This window comes from Phacochoerus africanus, chromosome 11 (assembly GCF_016906955.1).
Source record: "Phacochoerus africanus isolate WHEZ1 chromosome 11, ROS_Pafr_v1, whole genome shotgun sequence".
Lineage (NCBI taxonomy): Eukaryota > Metazoa > Chordata > Mammalia > Artiodactyla > Suidae > Phacochoerus > Phacochoerus africanus.
In genome coordinates, this window is record NC_062554.1 from 43,964,346 (window position 1) to 43,977,018 (window position 12,673).

Below are 12,673 nucleotides of genomic sequence, written 5' to 3' on the forward strand. Positions count from 1 at the left end.
AATAAATGTAAAACCACAACTGATATACATACTACCAACAAAGGATACAGTGCAAGGAGAGGGTGTGATAGGATATTTGACCAAGTCAGAGAAAGTCAGGCAGAGCCCTTCACTACTGAGCTTTTCCTATCATACCAGCCTTATTTCTGGCCATTTACTCACATGTAGCCTATATTTAAACCATATTAAACAATTTTGTGAATATGAAATATGTCATGCTCTCTCCTCTTGAAATCTTTCAAACATGCCATAGCATTTCTGAAAAACCTTGCTCCCCCTGGTTAATTCCACGAAGTATCCAAAGATAGAGCTCCCAGATTACTTCTTTAAGGCCTTCACCACCCATGACGTTATGGTAATCACCTGATCATGTTGGGGTATTTCTCCACCAGATAACTGATTTTCCCATTCATAAATCATTAATATTTTATGGGGAGATATTCTGAGATTATGCCAAAATCCTGTCCTCATCTGTATGAGTTCCCTTAGGGTACTGAAACAAATAACCACTAAGTAGGTAGCTTAAAACAACTGTAATTTATTCTCTCACAGTTCTGGAAGCAAGAAATCCAAAATCAAGGTATCAGCAGGAACTCACTCTATATGGAGGTTTTAGGGAAGATTCTTTTCTATACGTCTTCTAGCTACTGGTGGTTGTTAATTTTTCTTGACTTGTGGCTGTATCACTCCAGCCTACTTTCCTCTTTTTCAAGATTGCCTTGACTCTTCTGGGTCCCTTGTTAATTCTATATAAATTTTGGAATCGGGTTATCAATTTCTACAAAAATGTGAGCTTCGACTCTGGTGGGGACTGCAGTGAATCTCTACATTGATTTGAGTAGCACTGTCATCTTAACAATATTAACTTTCACAATCCTTGAACGTGGGATGTTTTTCCAATCACTTAGATTGTCTTAAATTTCTTTCAACATTGTTATATACTTTTTTTGTACTTTTGAGAGTATAAGGTTTGCACTTCTTTTGTTAAACATATTTGTAAATATGTTATTCTTATTGAGGCTATTGTTAAACTAAATTGTTTTATTTCTTTCATTTCAGATTGTTCATTGTGAGGATAGGAAAATACAACTAAATCGCATACACTGCTCTTGCATCTTGCAACCTTGCTAACTTTCATATAGTTCTTAATAGTTTCTTTGTGTACTTGTTAGAACTTTCCATATACAAGATCAAGTCATTTGTGAATAGATTGTTTTACTTTTTCCCTTTCTAATCTAGGTGTCTTTTATATCTCTTTCTTGCCTAATTCTGTGGCTGGGACCTCCAGTACAAATTTAAATAGAAGTAGAGGGAGAAGAAATCTTTGTCTTCTGATCTGTTGGGGAAAACATCTAGTCACTGCCATTAAGTGTATTAGTTGTGAGTTTTCCAGAAATTCTGTATCAGATTAAAGAAGTTCTCTTTTATTTCTAGTTTGTTGAATATTTTATCATTAGATTCTATGAGGTGCTTTTTCTGTATATTTTGAGATGAACAGGTTATTTTGGTTTTTTTCTTATTGATATAATGTGTTACATTCATGAATTTTGTTATGGTGAACTAACCTTGCATTCCTTGCAGGTGGATAAATTCCACCTGGTCACAGTGTGCAATTCTTTTTAGATGTTGCTGGGGTTTGTTTTTAACTATTTTGTTGAGGGTTTCTGCATCCAAAGTCTTAAGATACTGGTCTGCAAGGTGTCTTTTTTTTTTTCCCCCTGGTGATGTATTTGTCTGGTACTGGCATCAGGATAATACTGACCTCATAAAATGAGGTAGAAAATACTGCCTCCTCTTCTATTGTTTTAGAAGAGTTGGTGAAAATTTTCTGTTAATTCTTTTCTAAACATTTGCTATGATTCAGCAGCGATGCCATCCAGACTTTTCTTTATGGGTATTTTTTTTGATTACTGCTTCAATCTCTTCACTTGATTTAGGTCTATTCAGAATATCTAGTCCTTCTTGAGTCAGTTTCAGGTTTGTGTCTTTCCAGGAATTTATTCATTTTATCTAAGTTAAGTGATTTGTTGGTGTACAATTGTTCAGGTATACCTTCATAACAATTGTATCTGTAGTATTATCTCCTCTAATTTCTGACTCTAACAATCTTTTCTCAACAAACAGAACTGTTTTCTCACAATTCTGGAGGAAGTCAGAGATCAGGGTGTAAGCATGATCTGTTTCTGGTGAGAGCTCTCTTTGCGGCTTGCAGTCAGCCACCTTGCTATGTCCTCACTTGGCAGAGAGAGTGAGAATGAAGAGAGAGGCGAGGGGGGAGGGAGAGAGCTCTTTGGTGTCTCTCTTTTCTGATTTCCTCTATTATTTTTCTATTTTCTATTTCATTTAGTTCTGCTTTAACCATTATTTCCTTCCTTCAGCTTGCTTTAGCTTTGTTTTGCTATCATTTTGCCACTGTCTTAAGGTAGAAGACTAAGTAATTGATCTTTTTATTACTGGCATTTTACAGTTATAAACGTCCCTCTAAGCACTCATTTAGTTGCATTCCATGCATTTTGCTATGCTCTTTCTTGTCATCTACCTCAAAGTATTTTCTGAATTTGCTTTTGATTTCTTCCTTGATTCATTGATTACTTCAAAATACATCATTTAATTTTCCTATAAGTGCCCCCAAATTTTTCTGCTATCCATTTGTTTTTTTTTGTTTTTTTCTTTTTTTTCTTTTAGAGCCCCACCCACCACATATGGAAGTTCCCAGAGCTAGAGGTAGAACCCAAGTTGCAGCTGCTGGCCTAACCCTCAGCAACGCCAGATCCAAGCTGCATCTTCGACCTATGCCACAGCTTGCAGCAACGCTGGATCCTTAACTCATTGAGCAGGGCCAGGGATCAAACCTGCATCCTCATGGATAAGAGTCAGGTCCTTAATCCACTGAGCCACAATGGGAACTCCAATCCATTTCTAATTTCATTCCATTATGGGTTTTTCATTTGTTTGCTGCACCCATGACATGAGGAAATTCCCAGGCCAGGGACTGAACCTGTGCCACAGCAGTGATCCAAGCCACTGCAATGACAATGTCAGATCCTTAACCCACTGAGCCACACAGGAATTCCCCATAATGGTTTTAACACACTTTGTAATACTGCTTAAATACAAGAAATTTAAATTTGATTCATGTTTGTTTTATGGCCGAGTATATGGTCTATCTTGAGAATGTTCTGTTTACTTGATAACATATATATTCTGCTGTTCTTAGGTGGAGTGTTCTATAGATGCCTCCTGAGTCTAGTTGGTTTATAGTATTGTTCAAGTCTTATTTTTCCTTGTTGATCTTCTGCCTAGTTTTTCTGACGTTTAATGTAAGTGGGGTATATGAAACTTCCAAGTATTGTAATTGTCTTTTCTCATTTCTGTCAGTTTTCTTTTCACATATATTGGTGCTCTTTTATTAGACACATATATTCATAACTGTTATAGTTCCCTAATATATTACTTTATCATTACAGAATACCCCTCTATCTCTAGTCAGCAGAGATAGTCTTTTGTGTTTTAAAGTCTATTTTGCCTGGAGTTCCTATTGTGACACAGTGGAAACGAATCTAACTAGTATCCATGAGGATGCATGGTGTAGGTTGAAAACGCAGTTTGGATCTCAAGTTGCTATGGCTGTGGTGTAGGCCAGCAGCTGCAGTTTTGATTCAACCCCTAGCCTGGGAACCTCCATATGTCACGGGTGCAGCCCTAAAAAGCAAAAAAAAAAAAAAAAAAAAGGCTATTTTTGTCTAATGTCAACACAGGCATTCTAGCTTTCTTACCATTGCTGTTTGCATGATATATAATTTTCCATCCTTTTAGTTTCAATCTATTTGTATCTTTGAATTTAAAGCATACCTTTTGGAGACAGCATATATTGGACCACGTATTTTTATTTGGTCTAACAGTCATTGCCTTTTCATTAGATTATTCCACCCATTTATTCTTAATGTAATTACTAATAATAGTTGGATTTATGTCTGCTGTTTGACTTTTTATTTTCCATGTATTTTGTCTTTTTGTTAGTCTAGTCCTCCATTACTACTTTCTTTTGCAATAAGTGAATATTTTCTAATGAAGCATTTCAATTTCTGTAATTATTTTTTACATTATAATTTTTGAGTTTTTATTCTTTTAAGTGATCGCTCTACTGTTTAGCATGTTTTTTGTTTTTTGTTTTTTTCTTTTGCCTTTTCTAGGGCCACTCCCACGGCATATGGAGATTCCCAGGCTAGGGGTCTAATGGGAGCTATAGCTGCCAGCCTATGCCAGAGCCACAGCAATGCGGGATCCGAGCCACGTCTGCAACCTACACCACAGCTCATGGCAACGCAGGATCCTTAACCCACTGAGCAAGGCCAGGGATCGAACCCGCAACCCCATGGTTCCTAGTCGGATTCGTTAACCACTGAGCTACCACGGGAACTCCTAACATGTATATTTTATCTTAGCCAAATAAGCTTCTGATTTATATCAGACTTATTTTGATGATTATATATAAGTTGTCTCTCCTTTATAGCTCTATTTCTTTTACCCCCTTTTGTAGTGTTTCTGTAATAAACATTATATCAAATAATGTTACAAATCCAACAATGTATTGCTATAATTATTTCTGTGCCATCTATAATGACTCTTAGACTAATGTAGTTTTTCTCTCACACACCTCCTTCGTGCTGTTACTGACAAACATACAAATATTACATTTTAGGTTTAACAATGAAATGTACTTTATATTCAGTTAAATTTTAAATAGGTTAACAGAAAAAAGGAGAAAAGTACACCTTTTTTGTCTTTATAATTACATAATTACCTTTATTACTGTTCTTTGTTTTTTTTATTTTTCATTTTTTTGTCTCTTTAGGGCCACAAGGAGGTTCCCATGCCAGGGGATGAATCAGAGCTGCAGCCACCAGCCTACGCCACATCCACAGCAATGCCAGATCCAAGCCGCGTCTGCAGCCTACACCACAGCTCATGGCAAAACCGGATCTTCGACCCATTGAGCAAGGCCAGGGATTGAACATGCGTCCTCATGGATACTACTCAGATTTGTTTCCACTGAGCCATGACAGGAACTCCCTGCTCTTTGTTTTTTTGTGTGAACTCAAATTACTATCTGGAGTCATCTGCTTTATCCTGAAGAACTTCCTTTAGTATTTCTGGTAGGGTGGATTCCTAACAAATTCCCTCAGTTTTTGATTACCTGAGAAAGTTCATTTTACTTTCATTTTTGAGATTTAGATTAACTGGATATAGGATTTTGATTAAGTTTTTTTCTTTCACCACTTTAAAAATGCTATCCTACTGCCTTATCATCTCCATTGTTTTTGCTGAAAACTCTGCTATCAAATTTATGGGACTCCTTTTAAAGGACACATCATTTTTCTCTTGATGCTTTCAATATTTTGTCTTTGACTTTCGCTATTCTTTTTTTTTTTTTGGTCTTTCTCTTTTTAGGGCCACACCCGCAGCACATGGAGGTTCCCAGCTAGGGGTCTAATCAGAGCTATAGCTGCCAGCCTACACCAGAGCCACGTCTGCAACCTATGGTACAGCTCACGGAAACGCCGGATCCTTAACCCACTGAGTGAGGCCAGGGATTGAACCCGCAACCTCATGGTTCCTAGTCAAATTCGTTTCCGCTGCGCCACAACAGGAACTCCAAATGTCACTATTCTTACAATGATGGATCTCTTTGTGTTTAATCCTAATTGGATTTTATAGAGCTTCTTGGACATTCAGGTTATTTTTTTTAATAAATGTGAAGTTTATGGCCATTATTTCCTTGTATATTTTTCTGCTCCCTTCTCTCTTCTTCTGGTTCTCCCATTACACATACATTGGAGATTTGACATGTCCCACATATCTCTAAGGCTCTGTTCACTGTTCTTAATTCGTTTTCTCTGTGTTCCTGCATAATGTCTATCTACCTACAAATTCACATCTTATTCTGCCAGTTCAAATATATAGTTAGGCATCTCAGATGAATTTTTTTTCAGTTTACTTTTCAATTCCATAATTTCAATTTGATTTATTTTAAAATAATTTCTCCCTTTAATATTCTCTATTTGATGTGACACTGTCATCATATCTTCTTTTACTACTTTACGAGTTCCTTTATGTCTGTGAACACATCTATAATGGTATTTTAAAATCTTTTTTTGATAAATCTGTTCCAATGTGCAGTTTCTGTGGCATGCTTTCTTTTTTTAGTGTATCGGTCAGACTCATCCTGTTTTTTATATGCCTTGTAGCTTAGCAGAGAGAAAGGGGATACATTCTGAATTCTCCCAGCTTGCCTATCTTGGGGTGACCCACCTTATAACCCAAGGCAAGAGTGATCTGGGTCCCAGTGTTCTCAGCACGCTAAGAAGTTAAGGCTGGGCAGGAGAAGGAATCCCCACTCTTCAAGTGCACTCACCCAGGACCTAGCAACAGCAATAAGGAGCTGGGGCAGGATGAGAAATGCTGATGTCTGGATCTCTGGGAAGAGAGCCTTAGCCGAGGTTAAAGGAGGGGGGCAGGAGGACAGGCCTGTGTTCCTGGCTACAGTAGTCTTGAGTGGAATCTCCACCTCACTGAGAAGACAAGGGGGAAGAAGGAAGCAGTACTGGCTTAAAAACCACACACTCTTTTTATTTCTTACCAAATTTTCACAGATGTTCTTGAATAAAAGTTTTTTCATTTGCTGTTCACCCTTAGAACATTTCCAGAGGCTGTAAATGGCTGGAGCTTAGGGATTTTAAAAATCATTTTCACTGGTTTCACTGGGGAGCAGAGCCAGCAGAGCCCCTCATGCCATCCTGCCAGAAGTCGATCACATGGGAGTTCCCACTGTGGCTCAGTGGTAATGAACCCAACTAGTATCCATGAGGATGTAGGTTCAATCCCTGGCCTCGATTAGTGGGTTAAGGATCTGGTAGTGCTGTGAGCTGTGGTGTAGACTGAGATGTGGCTCGGATCTGGCGTTGCTATGGCTGTGGCTTAGGCTGGTGGCTATACATCTGACTCGACCCCTAGCCTGGGAGCTTCTATATGCCACACATGCGGCCGTAAAAAGATGAAAAAAAAAAAAAAAAAGGTAGTTCTCTTCTTGGCTCAGCAGTTAATGAACCCAACTAGGATCTATGAGGATGCGGGTTTGATCCCTAGACTTGCTCAGTGGATTAAGGATCTGGCATTGCTGTGAGCTGTGGTGTGTATGTCACAGACAAGGCTCGGATCCTGCATTGCTGTGGCTGTGGCATAGGTTAGCAGCTACAGTTCCGATCTGACACCTAGCCTGGGAACTTCCGTATGCCAAGGGTACGGCCCTAAAAAGCAAAATTAATTAATTATTTAATTTATTTATTAAAAAAAAAAGACGTCAATCACCAATTTGCCAATTTGTCCTCTAACATGGAGGTGAAGGAAGCAAAGTGCTGGGGCTCTATATATGCTACCTTAACTAATGTTCACAAGTGTAAAGCAGTTACTACAGATCTGACTTTTAAAGACCATGAAACTGAGTCCAGAATCATCTAGCAACTTGTTCCAAGTAAAACAGCAAATGAGTGGGAAAGATCTGATTCAAAACCAGGTCTCACTGCCTCCAAAGCTCATGTTCTTGATTAACCCTGCCCTTTCATCTCTAATACAGACACTTTTAAAAACCAGTCCTCATGAGACAGTTATAGCCCTGTGCATGCGCGATGATTTCTTTAGGTAATCTAGCTTTTTCTTCCTCCCCTGGATCTTCTATAATAATACCATGAAAAGTAGTATTCTGTTTCTTCATGCCTTGAGCTACATTCCCATAAAGAATCTATGACCAAGGAATTGTTATCTTTTCTGTACTTTTGCAATCTGTTTTCCTTAAGCGCAAAGCAGATCTGATATGCACTGTGTTTGGTTCTTTGATTATTATGAACATTGAGATGACAAGGTCTCCTTGCTGCCAAGATTACCAATGTGCATTACCACAGATACAAATCCAACTAAGAATGTTATTAAGAAATGATCACGCCTTTAAAAAAGATGCACACACTTTTTTGGGGAAGATTCTTACATACAAAATTATCAGATTTCTGGGGAAAGTTTAAAACACCAAAAAATTCATAGTCACAACTGATCAGTCACGAAGAAACTGGAGTTTCCACTAGTTTCCACTGTGGTTCAGTGGAAATAAACCCTACTAGTATCAATGAGGATGCAGGTTTGCTTCCTGGCCCTGCTCATTTGGTTAAGGATCCAGCACTGCTGTGAGCTGTGGTGTAGGTTGCAGACGTGGCTTGGAGCTCATGTTGCTGTGGCTGTGGTGTAGGCCAGCAGGTGCAACTTCAATTTGACCCCTAGCCTGGGAACTTCCCTATGCTGCATCTTGCAGCCCTAAAAATAAATAAATTAATAAATTTTTTAAAATAAAATGAAAAAAATGAAGTAAACAGATAAACATAAAATATATAAGAAGAAACCTTTCTCTGTATTCACATGCCAAAAAGGAATAGAAATAAAATGAAAAGACATGTCAATCTAGATTTGAAAGTTTAGCCTTTATCTCTACTTGGCTTCATTTACTACTATTATCAAAGGGGGGGGGAGTTTTTAACCACCTCAAAAAGTCAGATCTCCTGGTAACAAATTCTCCTGCTTAATTCTGATATTGTGCCAAGCAAGCTAAGTGTTAGAGGAAAAAAAAGCTACTGAAGACAAAACCTCCAAAATTACAAGAATCATCAAGGGAACTGTGAACACATGGTAAGGAATATAGTTACACATTATATTTAAGCAAAGTTTAAAGAGTGCATTAGGGTGAGACTGTTCGCTCCAAGGGGCTCTCTCACACACAACAGAGGCCCACACACTTGTGGGAGTTCTGTTACATTTGGTGACCCCAGTTAGAACCTAGCAATAGGAAAAGCCCCAGTCATACGTTCAGAGGAATGTTTGTTTTTGAAGATCTTTAATTTCAACTGTCACCATCTGACTGAAATGAAACACCTTTGCTAAGGAAACAAAAATGGTGAGGGACGTAAATAGGTGAATCAAAAATAATTAAAATTAGTTTGTTAATAGCAAATATAACAGCACTCAAGGACAGCATCAAGTGACAGCTGCTCAAGTGACAAAGGCATCGAACAGCTATTTTTGGTTTGCCATAGTGTGCTCAATAGCTGTTTAAAGAATGCAATAAATGTACTTACCAAATATTTCCCCTCCACTAGCATATTCTGTCACCAGATAAATCATCCGTTCTGTCTCCATAACCTGGTGCAAAGGCAGGAAAGTGACAGTGACACAAATGACAGGCTGATCTCATAGGAAGAGAAACCAATGACTCCTCTTTTGCCGTTTGAAGTATTAATAACCATTACTGCTTAAAGGAGACTCAAAACACTGGGGGTTGGGAGGTGACAGATATGAATGTTATTAAGAGGAAAGAGGGAAAAGAGGTTTTCCTTCAAATTCTTAAAAGTAGGAAATATTTACTATTTCAGAGAAACAGTCCTGTGGTCCCATGAGGCCTCAGCAATGTCTTAAGCTCAAAAAACTGAGAAGCAAGGAAGCTGCTAAGAACCAAAAAGTTCACATTGGACATTGGTCACTTGAAGCACAAAAATGTCCTTCAAAAAAACCCAACCAGGAGTTTTTACTGTGGCTCAGCAGTAACAAACCTGACTAGTATCCATGAGGATGGGGGTTCGATCCCCAGCCTCGCTCAGTGGGTTAAGGATCTGGTGTTGACATAAGCTGCAACATAGGTAACACGCAACTTGGATCTGCCCTCGCTACGGCTGTGGTGTAGGCCAGCTGTTGCAGCTCTGATTCAACCCCTAGCCTGGGAACTTCCATTTGCCACACATGTGACCCTAAAAAGGAAAAAAAAAAACAAACAAACCAAGACAAAACATAGGGAAAAAAATAGGAATCACTTCAAGAACCACACACACATACATATGGTTGTGCTTTTTTAAAAAATGGAATGACAGCTTTCCTGTCCATGGTCCATTTATTCAAAACTGGGAACAATAATATAAATATTCAAACTTCAAGTAACATATATTACTCCTGTATTTTAGGTTCTATTTTGCTATTTTCCTTTTTAGTTGTAGTGTGTTGTCAGTCTCTTCTTCCTTCTTACCAAAAAAGGTAAAATTTAATGAAAATTAATGAATTTAGTGAAAAATTAAATATTTATTAAAATAATATATGAGTATATATGTTCATTACAAACATTTTAAAAATCTAGTATATAAACAAAAGACCAAAGGTTTTCTTCTTTCCTCCATTTTATTCCCAGAGGAAATACTCTTAACAGCTTATTCTATATCATTCTAGAGCAGTGCTGTCCAATAGAAATACTATTTCTAACTTTTCTAGTAGCCACATTAAAAAAGTTAAAAGAGGAGTTCCCACTGTGGCACAGCAGGCTGAGGATCTGGTGTTGTCTGTGGCACCAGGAGTTTGATCCCTGGCCCAGTGCAGTGGGTTAAGGACCTGTCATTGCAACAGCTGTGGCGTAGGTTGCAGCTGTGGCTCAGATTCAGTCCCTGGTCCAGGAACTTCCATATGCCACAGCTGAAAAAGAAATAAGAAGTTAAAAGAAAAAGGTGAAATTAATTCTAGGAATATATTTTATTATCATTAATATTATCATTTCAAAAAACTTTATTGTAAACTGCTCTCGTTTTCATATTTAAATTAATTAAAAATAAATTAAAGGAAAACTCCAGTTCCTCATTCATTCTAGCTACTTGTTAATGCACAATAACCACATGTGGCTAGTGGCTACCATAAGAGGCAATGCAGTGAGTGCTACACTTTCACGATACCTCACAGTTAATTATTTTGTCAAATTATTCCCTGGTCACTTTATCTTTGATGTCTTTATATATTAATACCATATAACAGTTTTCACTCAAAAAAAGTACTCTGCATTACATTATAAAAATAGATCTCTTCCTTTCAATGGTCTCACAGTACTCCACAGTTTATGTGCACATTATTTTAATTTTTCAATCTAATAATTGAGTCATTTGATATTAGCCCATTATTTATTACATGAATTGCTTTCAAGTTCTATGTGTTGACTTATAAAACAAAAAGTAAGTACCTTAAACATATGAAGGTGTTTAGAAAAAAATAAAGAAAAAATGTCATATTGTATATCTTCTTTGTACCAGGCCTTTTATTGTCTGCAAATGTTCTTTTAATTGTAAACTTTTCAGGAGTTCAAAAACTTTCCTATACGGTTACCTATATTTGCCTCATTCTATAAACTAGAACAGACTGAAGATTTAGCAAATGACCTGAAAATTACCTTGATATTGTATGAAGACACAGCCATTCTCACCTTGGCAGCTCAGCCTCTCCCATTAACAATAGGAGCTGCCAGAGAACAAAATTAAAGCTTAAAAGAGAGCAATGTTCAAAGTCAGGGCTGAAAGTATGGAAATATTATAGGCTAATTAAATTTGGGGTAAGAAAGGTAAAATTGCAGATTTCAGTTATAAGGCTGACATCTATTAGTTAACCTCTTGAGAAAGGTCAGTCTAATAAGCTCTAAAATTATTTGAGGGTAACTTTATTTATTTATTTGTTTTTTTAGGGCTGCACCATGGCATATGGAGGTTCCAAGGCTAGGGGTCTAATCGGAGCTGGAGCTGCTGGCCTACAACAGAACCACAGCAACACCAGATCCAAACCGCATCTGCAACCTACACCACAGTTCATGGCAGCGCTGGATCCTTAACCCACTGATCGAGGCCAGGGATCGAACTCGCAACCTCATGGTTCCTAGTCGGATTTGTTCCCATTGCGCCACAATGGGAACTCCCCAGTGGATGATTTATTTTAAAACGTGAGGTCAAGAAGTTTACTTTTCCTTCAGGATAGGAAGGAAGCAGAGGTTAGACACCTCTGAGTTTGCAAAAAAAGGTCTTCAAGCAACCCCAGGAAGCTTTTATGGGTTTGCTTCTGGGGCACAAATGGAGGTGTGGTTTGAGATAATTTAGTCTGATAAATTTGAACAAGCCTGCTCCTGATGATCTAATTCATTTCATCATGTGATGCCAGAGAAGAGCCCTAATACAGTAGCCTTGACCACATAACTAATATCACAACTTTCTTTCTTTCCCATAAAAGTAACAGACTATGAAAGCTTGCCAGTTGTGCCTTAGATGTACTCTTTCCACTCTTACACATGCTCCCATGTCTGGGCCAGTAACCATTTACTGCAGACTAACAGCAGCAAATGAACTGAGTGGGTGGCCACTTCCTGCAGAACTAAGTGATGGCTATTCTGGTAGAGAACAGTGAGCAGGGCTGGCCCCATGCAAAGGCAGAGCTCGTGGCTGCCAACACACTGCAATTTGAGAAGCACCCCAAAGCCCCACCTCTCCCAAAATATCTCTTCCACCAGCCTGCTAAGGCAAGGTCCTCCTCTCCTATCTGACTTAAAACTCTAGCCATTAGATTTACTGCTTTTGTAGTAAGGATAGGGAATCACTTTTTTTGATGATGGCATGAAATATGCATGCTTCTTGGGAAACTAAGAAAACTGGAATAGAAATCTCTTCTATACACAAACTCTTGGTCATCAAAGTAATCAAATGCTACCATAGAAAACTAGTCTAGGACCCTATTAGAATAAAATGAGACAGGTTCTGACTGATGCAAGAAGCCATACATAAAATACAGT

The 12,673-nt window shown here is 38.1% G+C and overlaps 1 protein-coding gene across 1 annotated transcript in view; it reads right to left on the minus strand.

The window, feature by feature from the left end:
* The window catches only part of SIK3 (SIK family kinase 3), a 252,687-nt gene that overhangs the window by 94,065 nt on the left and 145,949 nt on the right, over window positions 1–12,673 (minus strand). The window contains 1 exon segment of the mRNA XM_047752064.1: window positions 9,177–9,240. Coding sequence (XP_047608020.1) covers window positions 9,177–9,240 — 64 coding nt within the window.